Below are 21,307 nucleotides of genomic sequence, written 5' to 3'. Positions count from 1 at the left end.
ATGGCCATGGCGTGGAGGTGTGTGCTGAGGAACCAGGAGCCCATGGGAAACCTGTGGGATGGCGGGGCAGGCATGCTTTCTCAAAGCTGGCCTACTTGGCCTCTGAAGTAAACACCAATTTGCGGTCTCTTCATAGGAAGGGAGCAGTCTAATAACGCTGGGATAACTTTCTTGCCAGCAACTCTTGTTGTTCAGGGCAGCATTTAACTTCATCTAATTGGGACACTCAGCTTTCAGCAGTCGGCCTGCAAAAATGGCAGGCAGCCTGAAGGTGCCAGGTACCCACGATGAGAGACGTCACTGGGCCCTCAGAGGGGTGACACCGGCTCACTGGCACGAGCAGACACTTCTGGTAGAGGAGGGGACGGGACCAGCAGTGGGTGCATGGGGAGAGGCTCAGAAATGAGAAGCTGGTTGTGGCTGTGGGAGTGGGGAGTGACCGGCCGGGCACACTGCTGCTCCGGGATATCTCTGGCACCAAGGAGCCCTCCACAGACACCGGCTCAGAGGTCTGCCCTGTTAAGTTCTGTCCCAGTGGAGACAAGCCTTAAATAACAGGCAGATGTTTGCAGAGCGTGTATTATGGAAATCAGACCAGTCATAACTTGACTGCTCTAAAATAATGCACGTCTCTTCTAAAGAGCGTCGGCTTAGTTTTTTTTGGCTCGAGGCAGAGACAAATTTGTGTGCGCAAGGCAGTGGCCTGTGTGGGGCGGCCGGGGGCCAAGCCGGGCCATTCCCATCCCTCGGGGCACTGGGGCCGTCCCAGGGCGGCACCGACCTGGCAGCACAGCCCCTGCTGCCGTGGGAGGGTTTCGCTCCTTCCCGCTCCTCCTGGCTATTGCCGGTCCCTGCCCCGAGAGCGCTGGGGGTGCCGTGGCAATTAGGAGGTTGCCGAGGCAATTAGGAGGCTGTCGGTGTGGCCCTGCAGCTGCTGATTTGCATGTCTGCCTACATCGGGCAACTTCCATGTTCATCCACATTCCTCCCCGGGCCTGACAGCACGTGGCTGTCTCTCAGGAGCTCCTTCCCATGCCCTGGCAGGTGCTACCAGCTTGTGACACAAGTCCTGTTGCCGGTGCCCCAAGCTGGTGGGTTCAGCTTGGTGGGGTGGCTCAGCAGCACACAGCAGGTTGGGGACCTGTGGCTGCCTTTCAGAGTTCCTCCTCCTGGAATGTAGGTGTGGGGAATGCTGCTCTGTCATCAGCACTTGCACAGGGTCACCTGCAGGAGTAATTCAGTGTTGAAACTAAGCCTTGGTCTTGTTGGAAACATAGTTTATTTTTTACATTTCCTGTCTTTCCAAGCCTTGGGCTGATCACATTGCCCTCGAGCAGGTGTTGGTGCTAAGGGAGGAAGGCTGTCTCCTGCTCTCTCTTGGCAGCCTCCTCAGCCGGACCTGGACAAGTATTGAATTAGCTTTATTATGCCACTGATTTGAAGTCATTACTGGTGTAAGCCGATGCAGTTCCATTATTGTTGATGGGATTGGGACTCTTCATGTCACAGGTGAATTGGACTCAATTAACCAAAGCTGTGGTCTTAATTAGAAGCTTGGCTTTCAGTGGCTCCTCCTGGGCCCTGGAGGTGGGATGCCCCCTGCCACATCTTGCCACCCCACAGGTCTCAGCGAGTCAAGGGGAGAAGGTGCCACTTTTTCCCATGCAGCATCTGCGTGGACCAAGGGGCATGCTCTTGTGCTGCACCTCCCCACAGCTTTGCTCTGTGGGAGAGGAAGCAAGCACAAACTGTTGAAAGTACAAACCTGCCCCTTTGGTCTTGCCAGCGCAGACACTGGTACCTGTGTTGCATCAGCTCTGGATCTGTCCCCACAGCCTAAGTAGTCCAGCCAGGGAATGAGCATTTTGCCCTTTACTTGAAAGACAGTTAGTCAAAGGTTTTGCCAGATACTTGGCTTGACAGGCAAAGCGCGAGGTTTTGTGTTTTCACTAGCTGACAAGTTTTCAGTGGCCATGCCTGGCTCTCCTGGATGAAACAAGGTATCTGTAAGTGCTTTATGAAAAACCTAATGCTCATTATTGCACTTAGAAAAACCCCAGCACAGGGCAGGAATCCAGTTTTGGGACTGGCCAGCAGCACAGCTCCCAGGGAGGTCCAAGGTCCTGCATCCCACTTGGCCTCTGTGGAACAGGAGCCTCTATCCAGTGAACTCGCAAATGGTTTTGTGCACCCCGTCTTCACCTTTCCAAAGGAAAAGGCAGCTCTCCTGAGGCACTCATGCTGGGGTGCCAGCACGTGCTGCTGCAGCAGCAGGGCTGGAATGCAGGACCATCCCAGGGGCATGCCTGGCTGCCTTCCCTCTGCTGCTGGAGGGGGCGACAGCCTTTTTCTGAAAGCATGCACCCTCCTGCTAAATATAGCATCAGTGCAGGCTCTATTTTTAGTTGAGTTTGAAGTGCCTTTTTCAGCAGAAGCCCTGCAGGATTTCAGCAGCCGACCCCACATCTGGATGTCCCGGGGGTTTCTGTCCTTTCCCAGTGAGGAAGGATGTGCTGGGGATGGAGAGCTCATGTGGTGCGCATCAGTGGCCCCGTGTGCCGCATGCTCACCCGGCCGGCTGCTGCAGAGCAGGCGGTGCAGCGGCTGATTGCTGCCTCCTGCTCAGGAAGAGCCGCTTCCTCTACCTGGCTGCTGGGTTGTTCTGTCCTTTCTCTTCTCTCCCAAAGCTGGTAGGAGCATAGTAGCCACTTGGAAACCTCCAAGCTCAGGTGTGGCTGCGGTTGGCCAGCCTGCTCTAGAGGTAAAAGGGACTGAGCCATAAGTGTGGATGAATATTGGTTTATCTACAGCCTCATGTAAATCCCTTTCAGATGTGTCTCCCCATTCAAAGTTAGGATTTTTAGTTAGTACCATTGCTGTTGCACCCTGTCCTACATCTAGCTGTGGACTGGCACAGCAGAGGAGGGGGTGAGAAAAGGAAAGCCTGGGCAGTGGGAGAGGGCTCAGCTCACTGTGGTGTAGGCTTCTTGTGTGTGAACTGTGCTGCTGTAAGTGCTCACTCATCTGGTTGTACTGCAGGTGCTGGCTTTCCTTAGGCCGAGCAGGGGTTTGAACCCACAAGCAGCCTTGAGGGACTACCCCTCTCTGCTCCACAGCTGTTATGAACAGCTGCCTTTTCTGGTAGCCATCCAGAAGGACTCGGTGGTTCCCTAACAAGTGACTGGAAGATACACGAGGGGAGACCCATGCTTAGCACCTCTGAGTTTGTGCTCTGCAAAGTGTGCTTGTAGCTGCACATGCTGTCAGCACTGTCCTGCATGTGGCCTGTGCCTGGGGGAGGCAGGGGAGAGAAAGGTGCTGCTATTTTTGTTCCAATGGTGGTTTATGATGGTTGTTTCATTGCCTAGATAGCTTACAGTGGGTGGCATTCACATCAGACACTACCCCACACCTGAAAAACAGAAAACAAACAAAAGCTGAGATAAGCGGTGCTTTAAGGAAGATCAAAAAGTTGCCTGCATGTTTCTTCTTCTTTGGGAAGCCTACAGTACTACAGACAGATCAAATGCAGCTTTAGGTGTGTATTCATGGGGCCTTGGTGGGCCCCATTTTCCCTCTCTGAAAATGGCAAATTAATGACATTACTGAGAGGATATGACAAGTTTATGAATCACCCCATCAACACAGGAAAGAAGTATTATCTGAAAAGATGTTTTTTGACTCATGTAGATGGTCAAATGTGGCCTCAGAAGTTGCTGGGGCAGTGCAGTGCATGGTGGGGGACAGTAAAATGGCTATGTTTCAGACTATAACCACATGAAACGCACTTCTTGTTACTTTATCTCCCTGACAAACTTGCAGTGGTGCACGGGGTACTTTGTGAGCCTGTTTTACTCTCGTTTCGGCTTGGCTGCGCTGGAGCAGCCCTTGCTGGTGCTCAGCAAACACCTCTGTGTATTTCCAGCCCCGTTACCTCAGACGGGCTGAACCCTGCTGGCCGAATGAAAGGCATAGCATTGCTGAGCTGTGCTCTCCTGCTGAAGGTTTATGTGCATCTTCATTTCACTTGCATAACTTGCATATGTAGGGGCTACTCTCTGCTGCTATTGCTATGCCACAAGTCAGCCTCTAAACTTAGCTCTGAGCCAAGACATCTTCCCCCAAAGATGCACAGCGCTTCTTCTCGCCGTCACTGCTGACAGGAGGGGGTTATATAATGCAGAGTTCCTCTTTCAGTGCTCTGCAGAGCCTGTGCTTGAGTTTTACCCTTCTCACTCGGTGCGTGGTGACCCCTGTGCCACGGCAGGGGAGCGGTGCCAGGCTGTGCCGGGGTGGGCAGCGGGTGCCTGGCACGCACGGCTGCAGGAGCTGCCACTGGTGCTCCACAGGGCACGGGGCTGACTCTTCTCCCATCTAAGCTAAATCCTGTGCCAGCTGGGCAACGGGGAGAGATTAATGACTGCCTTGGAAGCCAGTTTTCCAGCCTACTGGCCGGAGGGCAAGCATCATGATAGTTGTAGCAGCTGGTTTGGAGAGGAGGGAAATGAGGGGAAGATAAAATTGCACATCCAGAATGCCAGGGTAGCCTGTGTCCATGCTTTGATGTCTTCTCCCTCCACACCCTCCTGTGGGTTAAAAATGAAACTAGACTGCATTTATAATGGGTGTGTGAATATCTGTATTTAGCTGCTGCAAGCAGGCTCCTGGACTGAATCCCTGTATGTGGAGAAATACAGTTTGGCCAAATGCAGGAACGGGTGTTTTCTGTGCCCTCATTGTGGGGACACACAGACACATGTCATCTCATCAGTTCAGACCTCACAACCTAACAAATTCTGACATACATGTATATGCTGGGTTATGAAAAGGGATAAAGGGAGATTAAATACCCTTTAATTCCTCCTTAATGGTCCTGAAGTGTGTAAGTCATGGTTAGGGCTGTGGGAAGAAGGCCCATTTGGGTCTGCAGTGAGGAACACAGGCACACAGGTTTATTTCCAGTGAAATAAACAAATGTAGCTGCCTCTAAACCTCTGAAATTGATTTGCACATCCAGCGAAGCAGGGCTGAACATCCTTCCTCCAGTGCCCATTGCAGAGGGCAGGAGCCATCCTTGCACCTTCAGGAAGACCAGGACAAAAGATGGGATTCCTCCTGAGTGGCAGATGGGGTTTGCACGTGGAGGCAGGTAGCTCAGAGGAATTGTTTTCCTCCTGTTACTGTGCAACACTTCTGCATCCACTTTTGCATGGCGTGCTTTAATCAGCAGCCCTCCCCTCTTGGCCCCCAGGCCTTGAAATTCCACAAAACCCAATTAAGAGAGATGAGAGAGCTCTAGCATGTATACATATGAAATTTCAGAAGGCTGAAAAAGAGACTCTTAATACCATAAAGCCTGCCCTAAAGTAAAATTTGCATCAGAAATCTACATAGTTAACCCCGTGAGGAAGACAGTGTAGCTGAGTACAACTTTTTTCCCCCCCAGAGGGGTAACTTATCCAGGTCTGCTCGGTTTGGCATCAGCCTGCTTGCAGCTGAGGAGTGCTGCAGCGCAAGCCCTGTGCCTCATCTACAGCCTGCAGAGAGCATCAAGGAATTGTAGCTCCCACTTCAGAGACTGTGCTGCCCTGTCCCAAACAGAGCAAAACAAAAAACCACCCCAGCCTGAGAAAATCATTCTCATTCAGCTTCTCTAGGTTGGTAACCAAAAGCAGACTGGGTGGGTGAGGTGCTTGTGTAGACTCATTAAGGGAAGTATTCAAGACTGATCTAATTATTGCTTACAGATTCAGCACATTCAGCCCAGGGTTCCAAGTATTTCATGCCTTACTAACCTGGTGCTACACTGGCTTGTTTAAATTGCCCACCATGAACTATCCTGAGAAAGACAGCCACCTTTAAAAGAATTACAAGCGAACAAAAAACCCTCAGCAAATCCACTCCTTTCTGTATGGCTTGAGTGTTGAGAGGGGAACTGGGGATAAAGCTTTATTCCCCTTCCATGCTTTTATCTATCTCTTTTGCTATCTTGTTTGTATAAGATACAGAATTTCTCCTCCTATTATCCTACTTACAACTTAATCACATACTAATTGGGGACCTTACTTCCATTGCTCTGCTCTTTTTTGAGTCTCTGTATCTTCCCTAAGAACAGTGCACAAGTACCCTCTTCAATTAAGAGAAATTAAACAAGGCTAAAAACTCTCATCTGAGGGCTTTACATGATTCCCTTAGTTGACAGCAGTGGGGTTTGGCTGTAAAGTGGCTGAAATCTGGGGAGGACGGTGGTGGGGACTGGGCATTGTGCTGGGAACACAGGTAAGTATTTCCCTGCAAAAACACGAGGCCTCAAAGCTGCTTTTTTTATTACCTCCGGATTCTGCAAAGGGCTGGTTATCTCACGCTGCGAGCCAGCATGATCAAAGCCCCGGGAAAGGTCAGGCATTCCTCCAGGAGTGACACTCAGCTGCCTGCCGGCAGCGCTGCTCCAGCCCACAGCTCCCACAGCCCGGCCGTGGCACCGAACTGAAGTCCTTTATCTTGTTAACGAGTGAACCTACAGATTAGCCAGCCCAGCCTTAGCTTGATGTGGAGAGCATGTAACACCTGGCCTGGGCCTTCTGAAGAGGAAAGGTGGTTGTTTTTAAAAAAAATAATATTGTGGGGGAGGCGGCATTTCCTTCCTCTGACTTAGTGCGAGAGAGTTAATGCCGATAAAAGCTGTGCTCTGTCTGTGCTGCACCGAGGGGCTGCTCTCCTCATGTTCTCAGCTCCCAGTTCTGTGCAGTTGGTAGCAACGGTGAGTGCCAAAATCCTGGGCAGATGAGAAATCATCTAGTGTCTTCCAGTGAGAGGATATTGTTTTCTCACTGATTTCATAGACTTTTGATGGACTCTGTTTGATAGGCGGGCGTTCAGTTTCTCACTTTGAGCTGTTGTTCCCCCACAAGCTGCTTGTGCGTGGACAGGGAGGTTTGGGAGGGCGAAGGGAAGGAAGAGGTGTTTGAGATGGGCAAATCCTGTCTGTCTCTGCTTCTGCACACGAAATGCTGTAGTGTTGCATCTGTCCTAGTTCAGTGGCATGGGAGAAGTACATCCCCTGAGTAAGGGTGACAGGGATTCACCCCATGGCTCATGGTCCTGTCTCTGGCTGTCTGGAGGCTGACTGTCCTTGTCCTTGTTGGTTGGCAGAGGGTATTTGGCATCTTTGTCTTCAGGCATGGATGCTGAAACTCTGAGAAAGGCAAGGGGGACTCTGCCTGTTTCATAGTGTGAGTAGTGAGATGGTGGAATTATGTTAACTGCCTGAAATTGGGGGTAATTTTCAGTTTCAGATGAGGATAAGGTGTCCTTATTCTAGTAGGGTAGGGTAAGAGGGTAGAAGTAAGAGGGACCATAATTTTTCTCCATCAGAAAAGGTACTTTTGCCATAAATAGGAAAAAAATTTAATTTTTTAGAGCAGAGCACTTGATTCCTTAATTAAAAGGCTTAAATGAATGTCCCTTAATCTGTCTCCCAGCCTGTTTCTTGAAAAAGGGGGCAGTAAAAATTTGCCTCATCTGCAGATAAACGTGGTAAACTGTGTGGCCGGCTGTGGACATGTGGCCTCTGGAGCAAACTCAAAATGTCTGTGTGCAGCATCTATGGGGCCTGCAGCATGAGTGCCTGTGTCTCCTGCCTGACTGCCAGATGACCCTCAGATCATCCAGCTAAAAACTCTGCTCCCTCTGCAGGGGAGAGGTGAGGGTCTGGTCCTTGACTCTGAAACGATGACAATGGGGAAGGAGTCTGCCTGGTCTGGTAGGAGCAGGGGGAAGAGAAACCCAAATAAAAAATTGTCTCCAGTATGTGTTTGCCAGCCTTGCCCACGTTGCTGCTGGGTGGCAGCTGGAGGGGTTGCTGGCTGGGAGCATTGCTGGCAGAGCTTGCCCAGCCCCAGTGCCAAGCCAGACTGGGCACTGCAGCAGCTCCAGGGTTTGCTGCCCCACGGCAGCCGCTGTAGGATGGGCAGGTCTCATGCAGATCCCTTGTATGTCCACACCAAAAAGAAAAGGATTAAAGTTGCATTGGGGCATCTGTGGCACTCTTGACCATTTGCCCTGTCAGCAGTGGAGGGGGGTGAGGGCCTGAGTGCTTCCCCAAGCTCTCCTGGCATGAGCTATTTTTTTGCCTGATAAATTGTTTAGTGGTGTTTTGCAGACTCTTAACACACTGTGTTTCTCCCAAGCACAGCCTTTATCGCAGTGAAAACTAGCAAGGAGGGATGTAGTTATGATATGAAATTGTCCATCCCGGCCCCTGCCATGCTTTGAGGGGGGAGTTAATTGCACGGGGGAAGACTAATTGAATGAAAAATCAAACTGTTGGTAATGACAGGGTGATGGTAAACTTTGGAAGTGTCTCTTTAAGGCAGTCGAGCATAACTCTCATATAATGTTGTTTGAGTTTAGTAGGATTGAAATATAATTGCAGGGTGACCCATTATTACTAGTGGGGCTCTATGTGCAGCTCTAAGCCCATCTGGAAGGGTGATTTACTGGAGGCTTGGGCAATCTGGCAATTTAGGCTCTTTTTTACGATGTTTAGACTTCTACCCATGTTATAAAGCACAGCCCAGGGCTTTTATGAGGACATACATACATGCCTGCTGCACAGAACTTCGGTTGTGGGCTGGGTGTATTATTTTTGTTTTTAAGAGTAATTTTTAAATTTTAAAGGCAGCTCTTGAATTAAAAAAAAAAAAAAATCAAGTCTAGCAGCAGGCAGAAATATCCTGTGCAGGATTTAAAAGGCATCACGTGTCTTGTGCATACCAGCAACCCTTTTTAAGCCCTCTGGCCAAGTGGGTGAAGAAGCTTAGTTGTAACAGACCAGGTTGAGTGGGGTGCGAAGAGGGAGTAGGTGAGCCCCAGGTTTCTTCCTGTCTCCCCCATCTCATGGGCTGCCAGCCCAGCCACCAGAGTGTCTGCAGGTCAGTGCCCAGGACAGCCATGCACCTGCATGGGTAAGGCCTGAAAGCTGAAGGAAATGCCTGGTTTTGGGAAGCCTGAGGGTGCTGTGCAGTTAAATGAGCCAAGCACGGCCAGGAGGCCCAGGAAGCTTCCCAGGGGTGAGTACAGGACAGTGGAGCAGAGGCAGGGATGGGTGGTGCACAGGGCTGGTGAAGAGTTGGAGGATAGCCAATGCCACCAACACAGGGAAAGATGCATTTTCTTAGAATGATAAAATATCCTCAGCTGGAAGGGACCCACAAGGATCATCGAAGCCCAAGTCCTGGCCCTGCACAGGACACCCCAAGAGTCACACCACGCCTGAGTTTGTGTCCAAACACTTCTTGAACTCTTGTCAGGCTGCTGCTGTGACCACTTCTCTGGGGAGCCTGTCCCAGTGCCCAGTCACCCTCTGGGTGGAAAACCTTTTCCTGAAACCCAACCTAAACTTCCCCTGACACAGCTTTGCTTAGGGTCCTGAGGACTCCCTGGGTCACAAGTGTGTGTTTCAGTGGGGATAGGCAGCTGTTAGGGGATGATCTAATTCCAAAGCTGATGTAGGAGCATCTCTCCGGGGCTCCTTTGTTGGTTTCCCTCTGTGTCTGGAGGCAGGGCCTGCTGTGAGGTTGCCATCTGCTTTTTGGGGAGTGGAAGAAAAGCATTTCCTAAGCTGCCCTGGGAGAGATGCGCATGGGCACAGAAGTGGGGTGCTCTATCTTATCTGGATATCCTTTTTTCACTCCGCCTGCAAACAGGCAGCTTGTACAGGTCTATTGTAATTACAGTCCTCCCCTTATCTCAGTCATCTCCCACCATCAGCCCATAGCTGGGAGGCATCAGTCTGGATTTTTTTATGTCTTTTAAGATGCCATTTGGCAAACAAGACTAAAAATAATGAGCATTTAGTATTTATGTCAGTGGCTCAGTATCCAGCTGTGTTATGTGGTAGGTTTATTGCTCCTCCTTATTTCAAGAGTCCAAATGAAACATTCAGCATCAATGGTTTGGGCCAAAAAAAGTGTTTCCAGCCCTGCTTCTTTGAGCCCATGCCTTGTTTGGGTCATTTGTTGCTCGTCCTTAGCTGTCTGCTGTGATTTTTGTATTTTTAGCGACATAAAAATGTAATTTTAGGGCATGTTTTTGTGTCTCATTGATGTGACAAACCCTCGTGGGAATGATCTATAAAATTAAGTTAGTAGCTTTTCAACACTTTTGTTTGTACTGAAATCATCTTGCACAATGTGGTAGAGAAATAATTCCTGTTGTGACCTTCTACTGATGGTTCAAATAACCTGTCTAAGAGACATCCTGTTTCTGGAGGGCCCTATTGCTTTAATTCCTGTTAAAATTGGTTTTGTCTTCTGTGGAACAGTGCTGCCGAAATTAAGTACTTGCAAATGCTTTTTACCTCCAGATAAACGTTGCAGTTTGCATTTTCAATCCCAGTGAAGCTTTAGCAGACTGCTTCTTTTGGCCTAATCATTTGTACATTTTTAGGGATTTTTTTTTTTTAGTTAAAAATGAATATTTTATTTTAAGCCTTTGGACCATCTTGCCCGCATCCAGTGATGGATGTCTAATGAGATGACTTTTTGCCTCCACTAAATGGTTATATTGTTTGCACTGATGTATGCTAAGACTTGATGCATTAAATCTTTGGTCATTAGCCGATGCCATTAGCAGAAAAGTCCAAATCACTTAGAGCTGGGACTTAAGACTTTTCATTAAAATCTGAATTTGCATGTTATTGGATAAATCTGTTAATACGGTTTAGCCGGACTCAAGGAAGTTACTTGAAAACTTTTTACAGTACATACTCAGGGTCAGTGATGCCTGAGAGCCTCGAATTTGGAGAAGATGCCCCTTCTGAGGGCAGGGATGCAGCAGCCCCTGCATCCATCCCACCAGCATTGCCTGCCCCCACCACCTGTAGTGCTGTGCATGCAGCCTCAGCTGTCAGCACTGCGCTTCATGTTGGGCTCACGTCTGCTCCAGTGCTGCCAGAAAAGCCCCCTGAAGGAGCTAAAATCCCAGCAGCAGGATCTCCTCACCTCATGGCTAATTGGTGCAGCCACCTTGGAGCCAGAGGGGGTTTGGCCTCGGCACTGGTTTCCCTGCAGGAGTCTTCAAGCAGCATCAGTGTGGTGGGGAACAGGGCTTGCCAGGAGCAAAGTCCAGCTGAGAGGAGTCACTGATGTCATCAAGTTTGTCACTCCTCTACCATCATATCCATTCCTATATTTTTTTCTTTTTGTCCCCAGTTTTTTAGAGGGTGGATGAGGCAAAGGCACTTCCAAAAACATCAGTCAGCTTGACCAGCCCAGTGTGATCTCTGTTTTGCTAGAAGTAAGAAGATGCTGCCTGGTCAACCTCTAAGTTGCAGACTTAGCCACGGTAGACAGAGGTTTTGAAAATGTAAAGGTGTGCCAGGTGCTTGGATAGGTGTCGAGCCCTCGTCCTTACCTCCTATGTGACAGAGCTAAGATGTTTTCCCAATACATGTCATACTCTTGCATTTTCTCAATCGAGAACATCTCTATTCAGTGCACCTTGAAAGCTGCAGCTCAGAGAGAAGTTGACCCATTTCTCAGTTTTCTGGGCCTCTGATAGTCTTTGTTATGACACATGTTGTTGGATAGGCTGTAACATAGACTTAATGTAAATACATTTAAGAGAGGTCCTATTTCAAGCACTTTTGATCCACTGTGTGTGCAGTGCCGAAAGGCATCTTCCTGTCACCAGGGTGCAGGATGGATTTTTTTCTTGGTTCCCCCCAGGAGCCTGGGTCTGTATCCTGTGGGACTTGAGGAGGCTGATGAGGAAAAGTCATCCCATCCTGTGACGCACATTGTCTGCCACAACAGAAATGCTGGGCTTCAGAGGTTGTTGTGGGACAACCTGCTTTCACACAGCACTCGTGTGCTTATGTGGCAGATGGAGTTTTACTGAGCCATTTCCAAGGTTTGAACACATTGAAGAAGGTTTGAAGCACATCCCTCTGCCTGTGAGAGAAGCACATGATCTTGTGGGCCTGGGTACGCCGGAGAAAATGCCAAAGTTGTTGTGAGCAGGGATCCTGATAACCTCGAGGCAAGCAAAACAAACTAATGTCTTTGTCTTAACTCAGCAGACAGCTCTGGTGACAGAAACCAGAGCAGCTTTGTCCCCAGGAAACAGCTGAAGATGGCACAAGAGGTGACACCAGGATAGACTCCAGCCCCCTTCCCCCCACTCAGAACCCCTGGGGGTCCCTGGTCACATTCCACTGTTCCCCCCTGGCAAGCTGCTGGGCTCTGGGCACTGGCTCCTCTGATGTCCAGTGGGCTTTCTCTGGTGGCTTAGGACAATTGTCCTTATTGTCCAAGCAAGTAATAAGTCAGAACTCTGCAACCCAGGGGCTCAAGCTTGGGTTTGTTAAAACATTGCTGGGCCTCTGTTCTCTTTAGCCACTAATGAACTGAAAGTGTTCTAGTGTTCTGGACAGGTCTGGAAACAATGGGGAAAACATCCTTCCAGCTGATGGAATTGCTTGTATGTGACAAAGATGCACTAGGCTAAAGAAGGGATACTGTGTGGGGTAAAGGCCCATGGCTGCGTCACCATCCAGAGCATTTGCCATGGCAGCAGTCCCATTTACCAGGTTTTTGGGGTGCTGAGAGACTCCTGGGGTTGAGTGTGTGATTTGATGATACAGGTTCCTGCTTGTTGGGTGTGGGGCTTGTCTTTACATTAGGAAAAAGATGGGCTGTTCAGGATGGCCAAAGTTAAAGGACCTTCTTGCTTAAAAGTAATCAGAGCTTAAAACAAGCATTGGCTGTCAAATTGTGGAGTGTTTGCTGGCAGCTGATCTCCATCTAAGAGAACTCATTGCTGAGTTTAGAGAGCGAAATAAGACATTGCAAAATATTGTAACAGGAAAAGTCTTTTCTGTGAGCCTGTGGCTTTTCTGCTAATTAAATGCCCTATCAGTGATATTTCCCAAACCAATGGGCTGTGTAAAGCTGGGTGTAATCTCTCTATATGTGAACTCACAGTGCAGAAATTGAGCTGGCTTGTCCTCCCCTGATCAGAGCCTTACAAGACCTGCCTGGCTCCCCACACGGTTCACCAGCACTCCAGGTCTCCTGACAGCCTTCCTGAGCAGGCAAGAACAAACAAATTAAGAAGTCATGGGAGAGAAGCAAATGGAGATAGCAGGGGATTTCTAATCAAGCTATTTTAATACTGGGTGTGCTTTAATCACTTACTTAATGGCAGTGCTTAATGAACACTTGAAATAAAGCACGTTTCTGTCAGATATTCAACACCCGTGTTTTTAAAGCTGTCTTGAGGGAACTCAAATGCTTATTACAACTTTTCAGAAAAAAAAAAAATCACAGTTGTGCTATATTAATTTCCAAGACTGAAGGGGAGGGAGGGATGAAAAAGTTGGAAAAAGACAAAAATGTAGACAAGCCAGTAGTGTTGCAATTAACCTGAATTTAGTGACTGATTATAATCCATCTATCCATCTAGATCCTTATTCTAGGCTTTGTCAAATCACATTTACACTTTCTTGTGCAATGCTCCCCTGGCTATTGCACTGAATTTTTTCTTGCACATCAACCCTTTGGCCTTCAGGCAGAGCAGTTTTCTCCAGTTCCTCTTGCCCATCCTTGAGTGCTTCCTGCACTTTCAGCCATGACGCCCCTTTGCTTCAGGTGCTGATCCTTGTGCCTGTGGACTGTGCCATGGTCCTGTTGGCCATGAAGCTGCCTTTCCTGTGCATTGCAGACACAGCTCCTGGGCTTCCCAAAAAGGAAAGTGGTGTGAGCAACTGGAAGAAGGTCACAAACTTTTCCTGCTCCCAGATAACCATGGGAAGCTCTAGCAAGCATCCTGGGCACCTCCTTTACCTGCTGCTGATGTACTCGCAACTTCTCTCCAACTTCTGAGGGCTCCTGGCACGCTCTGGCTCTGGGTTCATGATGAAGTGTGTCCTTGGGAGATGGGGAAACTTTCAATAACTGATTTAGGTAACTTTTTTGTTCACCCCTTTCCTGACTCCCGGCACTAAGTGCAACTTAGTTCCATGGTGAAGAGTTGAATAGAGTACATGAGGAAAAGGAGGTCTTTTTTTCTGACCTCGTCAAGCCATCAGTCTGCCCCCTGAAATGTGTGGTTTTGATTTTAGTTTTGTTCTGAGTAAGTGTTAGCAGTTGTGAAGCTGAAAGTTTCACATCAGCATCGATGGCAGCTTTTCACTGCACCTCCTTAAAATGGCGAGTCCCTGGGGTGTTCCCCCTGCTGTTGGTAAGCATGAAAGGTCAGCGAGATAAATGGCCTCCTGCTGCCCAGTTGTGAAGCAGGGTTAAAAGACTGCACCTTTTTTATTTGTCTTTCATAAATCACAGTATTCCTAAGCCCCTGTTTCCTGTGAGCAGTGTGTTCCTGCAGGCATGCTTTCCTATCCCTGTTCCTTTTAGCTCCAGGTGAGACTAAAAGCAATGCTGCAAGCCACCCCCCACCATAGCTATTCTGGCATTTTCCCAACTGCACTGTCCAAGGATTGGAGAAGGTTTTGAAAATTAAGCATAAAATTATCTCTGCTGTCAAGAGCCTAGAAAGAAGCTGGCTTTGGACATAAAACTCTTTTCTCTGAACAATGGTTTAGGGACAGGGGAGTAACCTGAGCTCTCTATATATTGACCTTGCTGCATCTCTGAGAAGTTGTCAATGAAAAGGGATTGTACAATTGCTCCCAGGGAGGTGGCAGATTGTGATCGCTATTACTTCTGGTGCTGATGAGCTTGTTTCCTCTACTGGTAACTAGTTTTGGCCAGTAACTAGTTACCTCCTCCTTTTCCACCACTGGTAGTTTGCTGCAGCCTGTCCATGATGAACCCAGACGTGGGCCTGGTTTTGACATTGCTCCAAAATAACATTCTTCTTGCTCTTGCATTTTTATTGCAACAGCTGGTGGGCAAAGGCATAAATACAGAGTTAGTTTAGCCATTAAAATGCTGTTGGTATTTTGACCAGACAGCTGAAACTGCTGTCTTCTGGGTTTGCTGAAACCTTCAGCCAAAGGATTTTAGGGCTCCAGAAATGAGAATAGGGTAAAAAAGGGATGATTTTTTTTCCTGTCTCTTTAGATCAAGGTAGCCTCAAATTCTCTCACAATAACAGGACCATTTAGTCCTTTTGTTTTGAGGTACTGCAGTAGCAGTAGTGGAAGGTTTTGGTGGTGGGTTTCTTTTTTAAGGAGCTATCTGTTGTGTTTTTCCCCTAAACTTAATGCTTGTTGTCAAAAAGTTGAAGCTGTTTCTTCAAATGACCCTCTCTTTCAGAAGTGAAAGGGAATGCATGCATTTATTCATCCTTAAGTTGGTTTGTTTTTTGTGGTGTTTTTTGTTGACTTATTTTAGTCTTAATTGAGAAGACCATCTGCTAGTATCTGTAACTAGTGCATAACTTACTGACAGAATAGGAAGAGTAGACAGGCTGGGGCCTTTTTTTTGGCTTTTTAGGAGCAACTTCATGTTTAAAGAAAAGAGGAAAAATAAAAACCAACCCAGCACCTCTTTGGATGTTGACAAGGGACGCTCGGGTCTTGTGTGCAGAGCCTTGCTTGCCTCATGGTTCTCTGCAAGCTCCCTGCCTGCCTGCGACCTCCTTTGTAGATGTGTGTCCTTTGAAGGGTCATTAATTTAATATCTTTCTCTGTGCAGCAGCTGGAACAAATGGTGGCCCCAGCTCCAGCAGGAGCTCTCAGCTGCCCGCCTCGCCCAGCGCTGACCTACAGGCATTTTTGCCGTAGCTGTCTCAGGCTTTTTATAGTTTTTGCACACTTGTTGCATATAAGATACCTTACAGGTGTGGGCCTTCAGTGAAACATTATCTGGCTGTTTGGGCAGGGCTTGAGGTTTGTTTTTTTCTGGACTCTTGCTTTTCTTCAGAAGCATTTCAAAAATGAGGGAAAACTCACTGGGTTCAGACTGAATTTGTGCCACAGCATTTCACCGTGAACTCACCAGAGATCTCACTAAACTGTCTCACAGTGTGCTCCTTGGATGAGAGGGCAGGCACATGTCTGAAATGGTGAGTGGCTCTGTGAGTGCAGGTGCAGCACTGCCAGTGCGGGGCACTCACAGGGGTCACCCAACCATGTGGCAGCAGCTGTGCCAGTGTCGCAGCCAGGGGATTTCTCACTCTGCTCCTTGCCCTGGCCAAAATTCCTGAGTTAAGTTCAAGCTTTACCACTTGCAGACTGTGATTGCTGTTTGCAAGGAAAGTGCTTGCTGTTGTGCTGACCTGTTCCTGAGTTACTTTAACTCAGCAATAGCTTTAAACAGGTGTCTGGTGCATAGCAAAGCTCCTGCTGGGATAGTGCTGACTGCTGGGTCAGGGCCCTCTTCCCTGCAAGCCCTCTTCCCTTTGCCCACCAACATTGTACTGGGGATTTTGGGGTTTTATTTCGGGTCAGTCATAAAACTGAATAGCAGTTTCATCTTAGCCCTAACTGGCCAAATAATTTGGTTCCTGCTGTTTCCAGTACAGTTGTGTCCTTCAGGGGACTGTCCCCTGCCTGCACTGCCTCAGTTCAGCCTGAGAGCACATGCTTAGGAGAAATAAAAGATACTGACTGGGAAGGCCAAGCTGATGAGGAAAAGTGCCCCATGGAGGGCTGCACAGAGGCCAGCTCCCAAAAGATGCTGGTGTGGTCTGTGCTGCAAGACTGTGCTCTGGGACTGGATCCCTGGTAGCCATGTGGTCTTTGAGAAGGAGACCACTGAGGCTGAGTCACTCAGGAGTGTTCCTTTGAGCTGAGTGCTGTGTGTCCCTAGGCTAACAGAAATAGGCTGTCCCTTTGCCATTAGCCTTTAGTGTTTGTAACAGGTAACACATGCATGATAAGGTGTCCTAAACCAGAACAGGAGGTCTTCAGGCTGTAAAAAACAGGTGCTCATTTTTTGGAATTTACTTTTTCCAAACAGCATATCTTGTGCTGTGCTGTATGTCCCATTTCCCTTACTTTCAGGTCGTGTGAAGAGCCTTAGGCAAAGAGAATGGAACTTCACTGGTGTGGTAATGCACCATTTATGTGGCATTAGAGCTGTGCTAGGGGCAGCTTCAACAAACGTTCAGCTTCTCCAGATTGTCTTGGAAATGAGAATAGAAATGGAAATTTAATCCTCATTCCCTTTATTGTGGTTTTAGAAGCTGCTTGAGTACCTATTTGCACCAAAATGCTATGTTTTGATGGGTGGATGAAGTATAATTTCTGTACTGAAATACCGAAGAACCTCATGTAGGACAGTGCATAATTATGTAATTGTCTCGTTGAAGGCATGTGGACTGATTGGGTTTTGCAGATTTTCAGGCTGTGCTGAGGAGAAAAGAAAAGATACTCTATGGACCATGACCGAATTAGATATAAATGTCACCAGTGTGCCAGGGAGAGCTGGTTGTGGGCTTGGTCAGCAGGTGCTCAGCAAGCCATGGGGAATGGAGTTCCCCCTGCATGGAGGTCTGTTGCCCAAGACTGAATCTCTGTCAGTCTCTCAAGTGTTTCTGCAGCTGTGTGCATTGTCTTTGGAGGACTTGGGGAGACATATGTAGTAGGGATGCCATGTTTGTGGGAAGAGGCAGCCTGGGTAAAGACTGGGAAGCAGTAGAAGCAGCCTCATCAGCACAATTTTGTACCTCAGTGTGAGGTAGGATTTGGCCGTGATTCACAGCCCTGGAAAGCAGTAGTGCCCACTGGGAGCAGTAGATGGTGGAAGGGGCTTTGGCAACATCCCCAGTCCAGGTGTCCCCAGGGGAAAGGGTGCAGGGCAGTGTCCATGGCCTGGATGGGGTGCCTGGGGCCAATCCCTTACTGCAGGGGATAGGAGGGTTGAGAGGGTGGCAAGAGGGGCATTCAGGGGTCTGCATATGAGGTCTTGGTCTCCTGCCCTGAACCCTCTCTGTGAGGAAGGCCCACATAACCTGTCTGGGTTGCCTTGTAGGGCAGGTGCCATGGCAGAACCATTTCAAGTCCATAGAGCTTTTGGAAAATACGTCATCAGGCCTTTCTCCTCCTGGTTTCATCGTGCATGTGTCACCCTGTGTGTCCTCCTGCTGTTGGTCACTGTGGCCATCTCAGAGAGGCTCAGCCTGTGCCCAGTGAGCCCCCGTCTATTGTCTTGCTGGGGTGACCAGCAGGATTTAGCTGCCAGAGATCCCTGGGTCTTCCCAAAGCAGTGTGGGGCAGGCAGGCTGGAAGCTTTGCATTATTGCTATTTTTATTGTTCTTTTTTTTCCCTCCCAATTTCTGGCTCTGCAGACCCCCAAATGCTCTTAATGGAGATATGGCCCGTTTATATGTTAATTTTAAGCCCGCTGACAAGCGGTTTGCTTTTCTCCTGACTTCTCACGGTTCCTTCGCCCGTTGAAAGCCGCTGCCATGGGCTTAGGGGATAAGGTGCCGAGAATTAGAAAATAAAATAAAATCTGCAGGATGCTGGAGAGCGAGGGGGTACAGGGATTGGCATGCTCCAAGTATAAATGGGTGATTTCTGAAAGCAAGGAACCCTGATACCAGGGGCATGCATGACAATTACATCCAGTACAATACAAAATGTTAATTACTAAATTTTGAGAAATTAATGCTGATTAGCAGCTGTGTGTGTGTGTGACCTAAATACATCTATTGCTTATCTTTATTCATAATATACAGTTTATTGTTGATAAAGTAATGGCTGAATGGTGGGCTGGCCCATGACTCTCATAGCTAAAGACTGAGGCCCGATTTGTAAATCGTCTGAAATTTGTTGGCATCTGTTTTTTGTGGAATTTATACGGATGGGGAAGATGAATAGCAGTCTGAGCTATCCCCTTTACAACTTAACTCATAGATATTATTGAGAATTCATATTGCTTTTATTATTTGGTCACAAAAATGGACCTAATGCTTGTTGGCTTTAAAACACCTACTAGCGCTGCTTTCTCTCTCCATCTTGCAAAATATAAGACAAGGCCGAAGCTTAAATTAAAATCCTCAGGTTCTTATCTCTTTCCCACAGGAAAGCAAATCTGTGTTGAAAACCGTAAAATTAAGAGGAGAGCAAGGATAGCATAATTTAGCAAAAATTCATGGCACCAGATTCTGAGCTATATGACTGGAGGGATAGGTCAGACATTAAGAAGATACTGCCTGCTAATGCAAGTTCCTTAAGGTGGTGCTCTGGAAACAAGGAAAAGAGAAAATGCTGCACTGGTTCCCGTTTGCTTCCTTTCCTCTACTCCTACCAGCCTTAACAATAAATTGAGTTGTCCATTTAATAACCCATCTGCTTCCAGAAGTCCAGAAAAATCATGGACTTGTGCATGGAGCTATGTCTTAATGTCTGCTTTGTGCCAGAATTTCAATAGTGAACTCAATGAAAATTAATTTCATTCGCCTCTTAAATTCTTTTTCTTTTTTAATTCCTTATGTTTGACAGGCTGTCCTTGCTGTCAGTGTGTCTGTCTGAAGGATAGCTTTATTTTTTGGGGGGGATTTTATTAAAAGCCTGTTTGTTCTATAATTTTTTTGTGCTAAGGGGCAAGGTAGAGTGGCAGGGCACAAATGAGGAGCTCCTGTTACATGCTGGCATCATCACTGTGGCTCGTCTCACCGTGGAAAAAGCAACTTGAGTTTTAAGCAGCATTAATAATGCAGGATTTCATTGGGATTGAGGAGTTCTGTTGTCTTGCAACCTTGACCTTAGGGAGTAATTTTGGACAGCATCCTTCTGTCATGTTGCCTGCCTCCTCCCATGTGCCTCTGAGCTCTGGGAAGTGCTGGTGGGAAGTGTGCATCTTGCCCTGCAAGGACATCACCTTATGGCACCCCTTTCAGGACCCTTGTGGGCGTTTGTAGCGCTTTGAGTTCTCCTTGATAGAGTCAGCAGCCTCCCAGCTGTTCCTTGCGCTCCTGTGCCTCCCCTCTAACTGACCCTCTTGAGAGGTCACTGCCAACTGCTCCTATATGAAATCAGCCTTCTAAGGGTGACCCTTTAGTTACCCACTAGACAGACAAGAGTTTTCAACCAGACTTTGTAAAACTGTAAGGGACAAACTTGCCATTCCTCTGGTGATGGCAGCGGTTTGTCCCAGCTGTGCCACGCCATGGCTATGCAGGAAGAGCAGTGGGAAGGAAGAGAAAAGCTGATGAAGCTTTTAAGGCTGGAGATATGGCAAACCTGCACTTTAAGCCTTCTTTTTTAATGCTGTTCCTGTAACCAAAGGGTTTCTCCAGCCCTGCTGCTGACTCTGCTGTCCTTGGTGCACAGTGCCTGCCTGCCCAGCACGTTGCTCCTTCTGCCCTGCAGCTCTCCGTTTGCCATTTCCGCAGCCCGTCTCAATGGCTCCCAAATGCCTTTCTTCCTGCTCCCGGCCCCCACCCATTTCCCTGCATTTCCTCAATATCTGCATCCCTCTTTGGGTGCCAGTGGTTTGAGGATGCCGATTCTGGCAGCAAACCTGCTTTCCATCCACTAGCCCCAATGTCATGTCTGTCCATCTGTTTCCCCCGCTTTAGTCATGCAAATATTTAAAAATAGCATTTTGGAAATGTTGGGTGGTTGGGTTTTTTTTCAAAGCAGAAGCCTCCTCTCACTAACACAATTTAATTTTTGTTCTTCTCTTGCAGTCCAACAAGGTGCCCGTGGTACAGCCTTCTCATGCGGTTCACCCCCTCACCCCTCTTATCACCTACAGCGATGAGCACTTTTCCCCGGGGTCACACCCGTCTCACGTCCCCTCTGATGTCAGCTCCAAACAAGGTGAGCCCATCCTTTCCAGCACAGTGGGGATGCAGAGTAGCCCTGGTGCCCTTTGTGCTGCTGACAGAACCAATATTACCAATTGGTAATATTTTAGAGGGAGGCTTCCATGTGCATATGCCCACTTTCAGACATGGTCATTCTGTCGTGATGCTGATGCTTAACGTGGCTGCTAAAATTTTTATGTTCCATCTAATGTGATAATTTGGGCTTGCTTTTCTCATCAAAGTCTTTCAAAATCTCAGTAAATAGCAGCCAGTCTTCACCATCTCCTGTGGTGCCCAAGGCTTGCAGCATGCAAATACAGAAAGGACAACCATCTCGAAAACAGGGGACAAGTGCTTAAGTAGTGGTGTTACTGAAAGCTTTTCTTTCACTTTATGTCCTTGTATTCTGGCTGTCCATATGTCAGTTAGCATAATCAAAGCATGGCCCATAAAACTAGTTTTGAACCTGTGCAAGTAAAAGCTTTACAAATCCAACATTTTTTAACCTTCTTCTGGGAGGTGCCTTCTACAGAAAGCATCTTTTTAGATGTCTGAGTCATGGATGTCAGTTTTCTCTGC

The 21,307-nt window shown here is 48.0% G+C and overlaps 1 protein-coding gene across 4 annotated transcripts in view; it reads left to right on the top strand.

The window, feature by feature from the left end:
- LEF1 (lymphoid enhancer binding factor 1) overlaps nucleotides 1-21,307 on the top strand; it is a 70,132-nt gene that overhangs the window by 19,699 nt on the left and 29,126 nt on the right. For all 4 annotated transcript variants that reach the window (XM_063156464.1, XM_063156465.1, XM_063156462.1 and 1 more), the window contains exon 4: nucleotides 20,609-20,741. In XM_063156464.1, coding sequence (XP_063012534.1) covers nucleotides 20,609-20,741 — 133 coding nt within the window. The remainder of the gene's footprint in view (nucleotides 1-20,608; nucleotides 20,742-21,307) is intronic.

This window comes from Melospiza melodia, chromosome 5 (genome assembly GCF_035770615.1).
Source record: "Melospiza melodia melodia isolate bMelMel2 chromosome 5, bMelMel2.pri, whole genome shotgun sequence".
Lineage (NCBI taxonomy): Eukaryota > Metazoa > Chordata > Aves > Passeriformes > Passerellidae > Melospiza > Melospiza melodia.
Note: the sequence above shows the minus strand (reverse complement) of the source record. Positions and strands in the feature narration are given on the sequence as shown.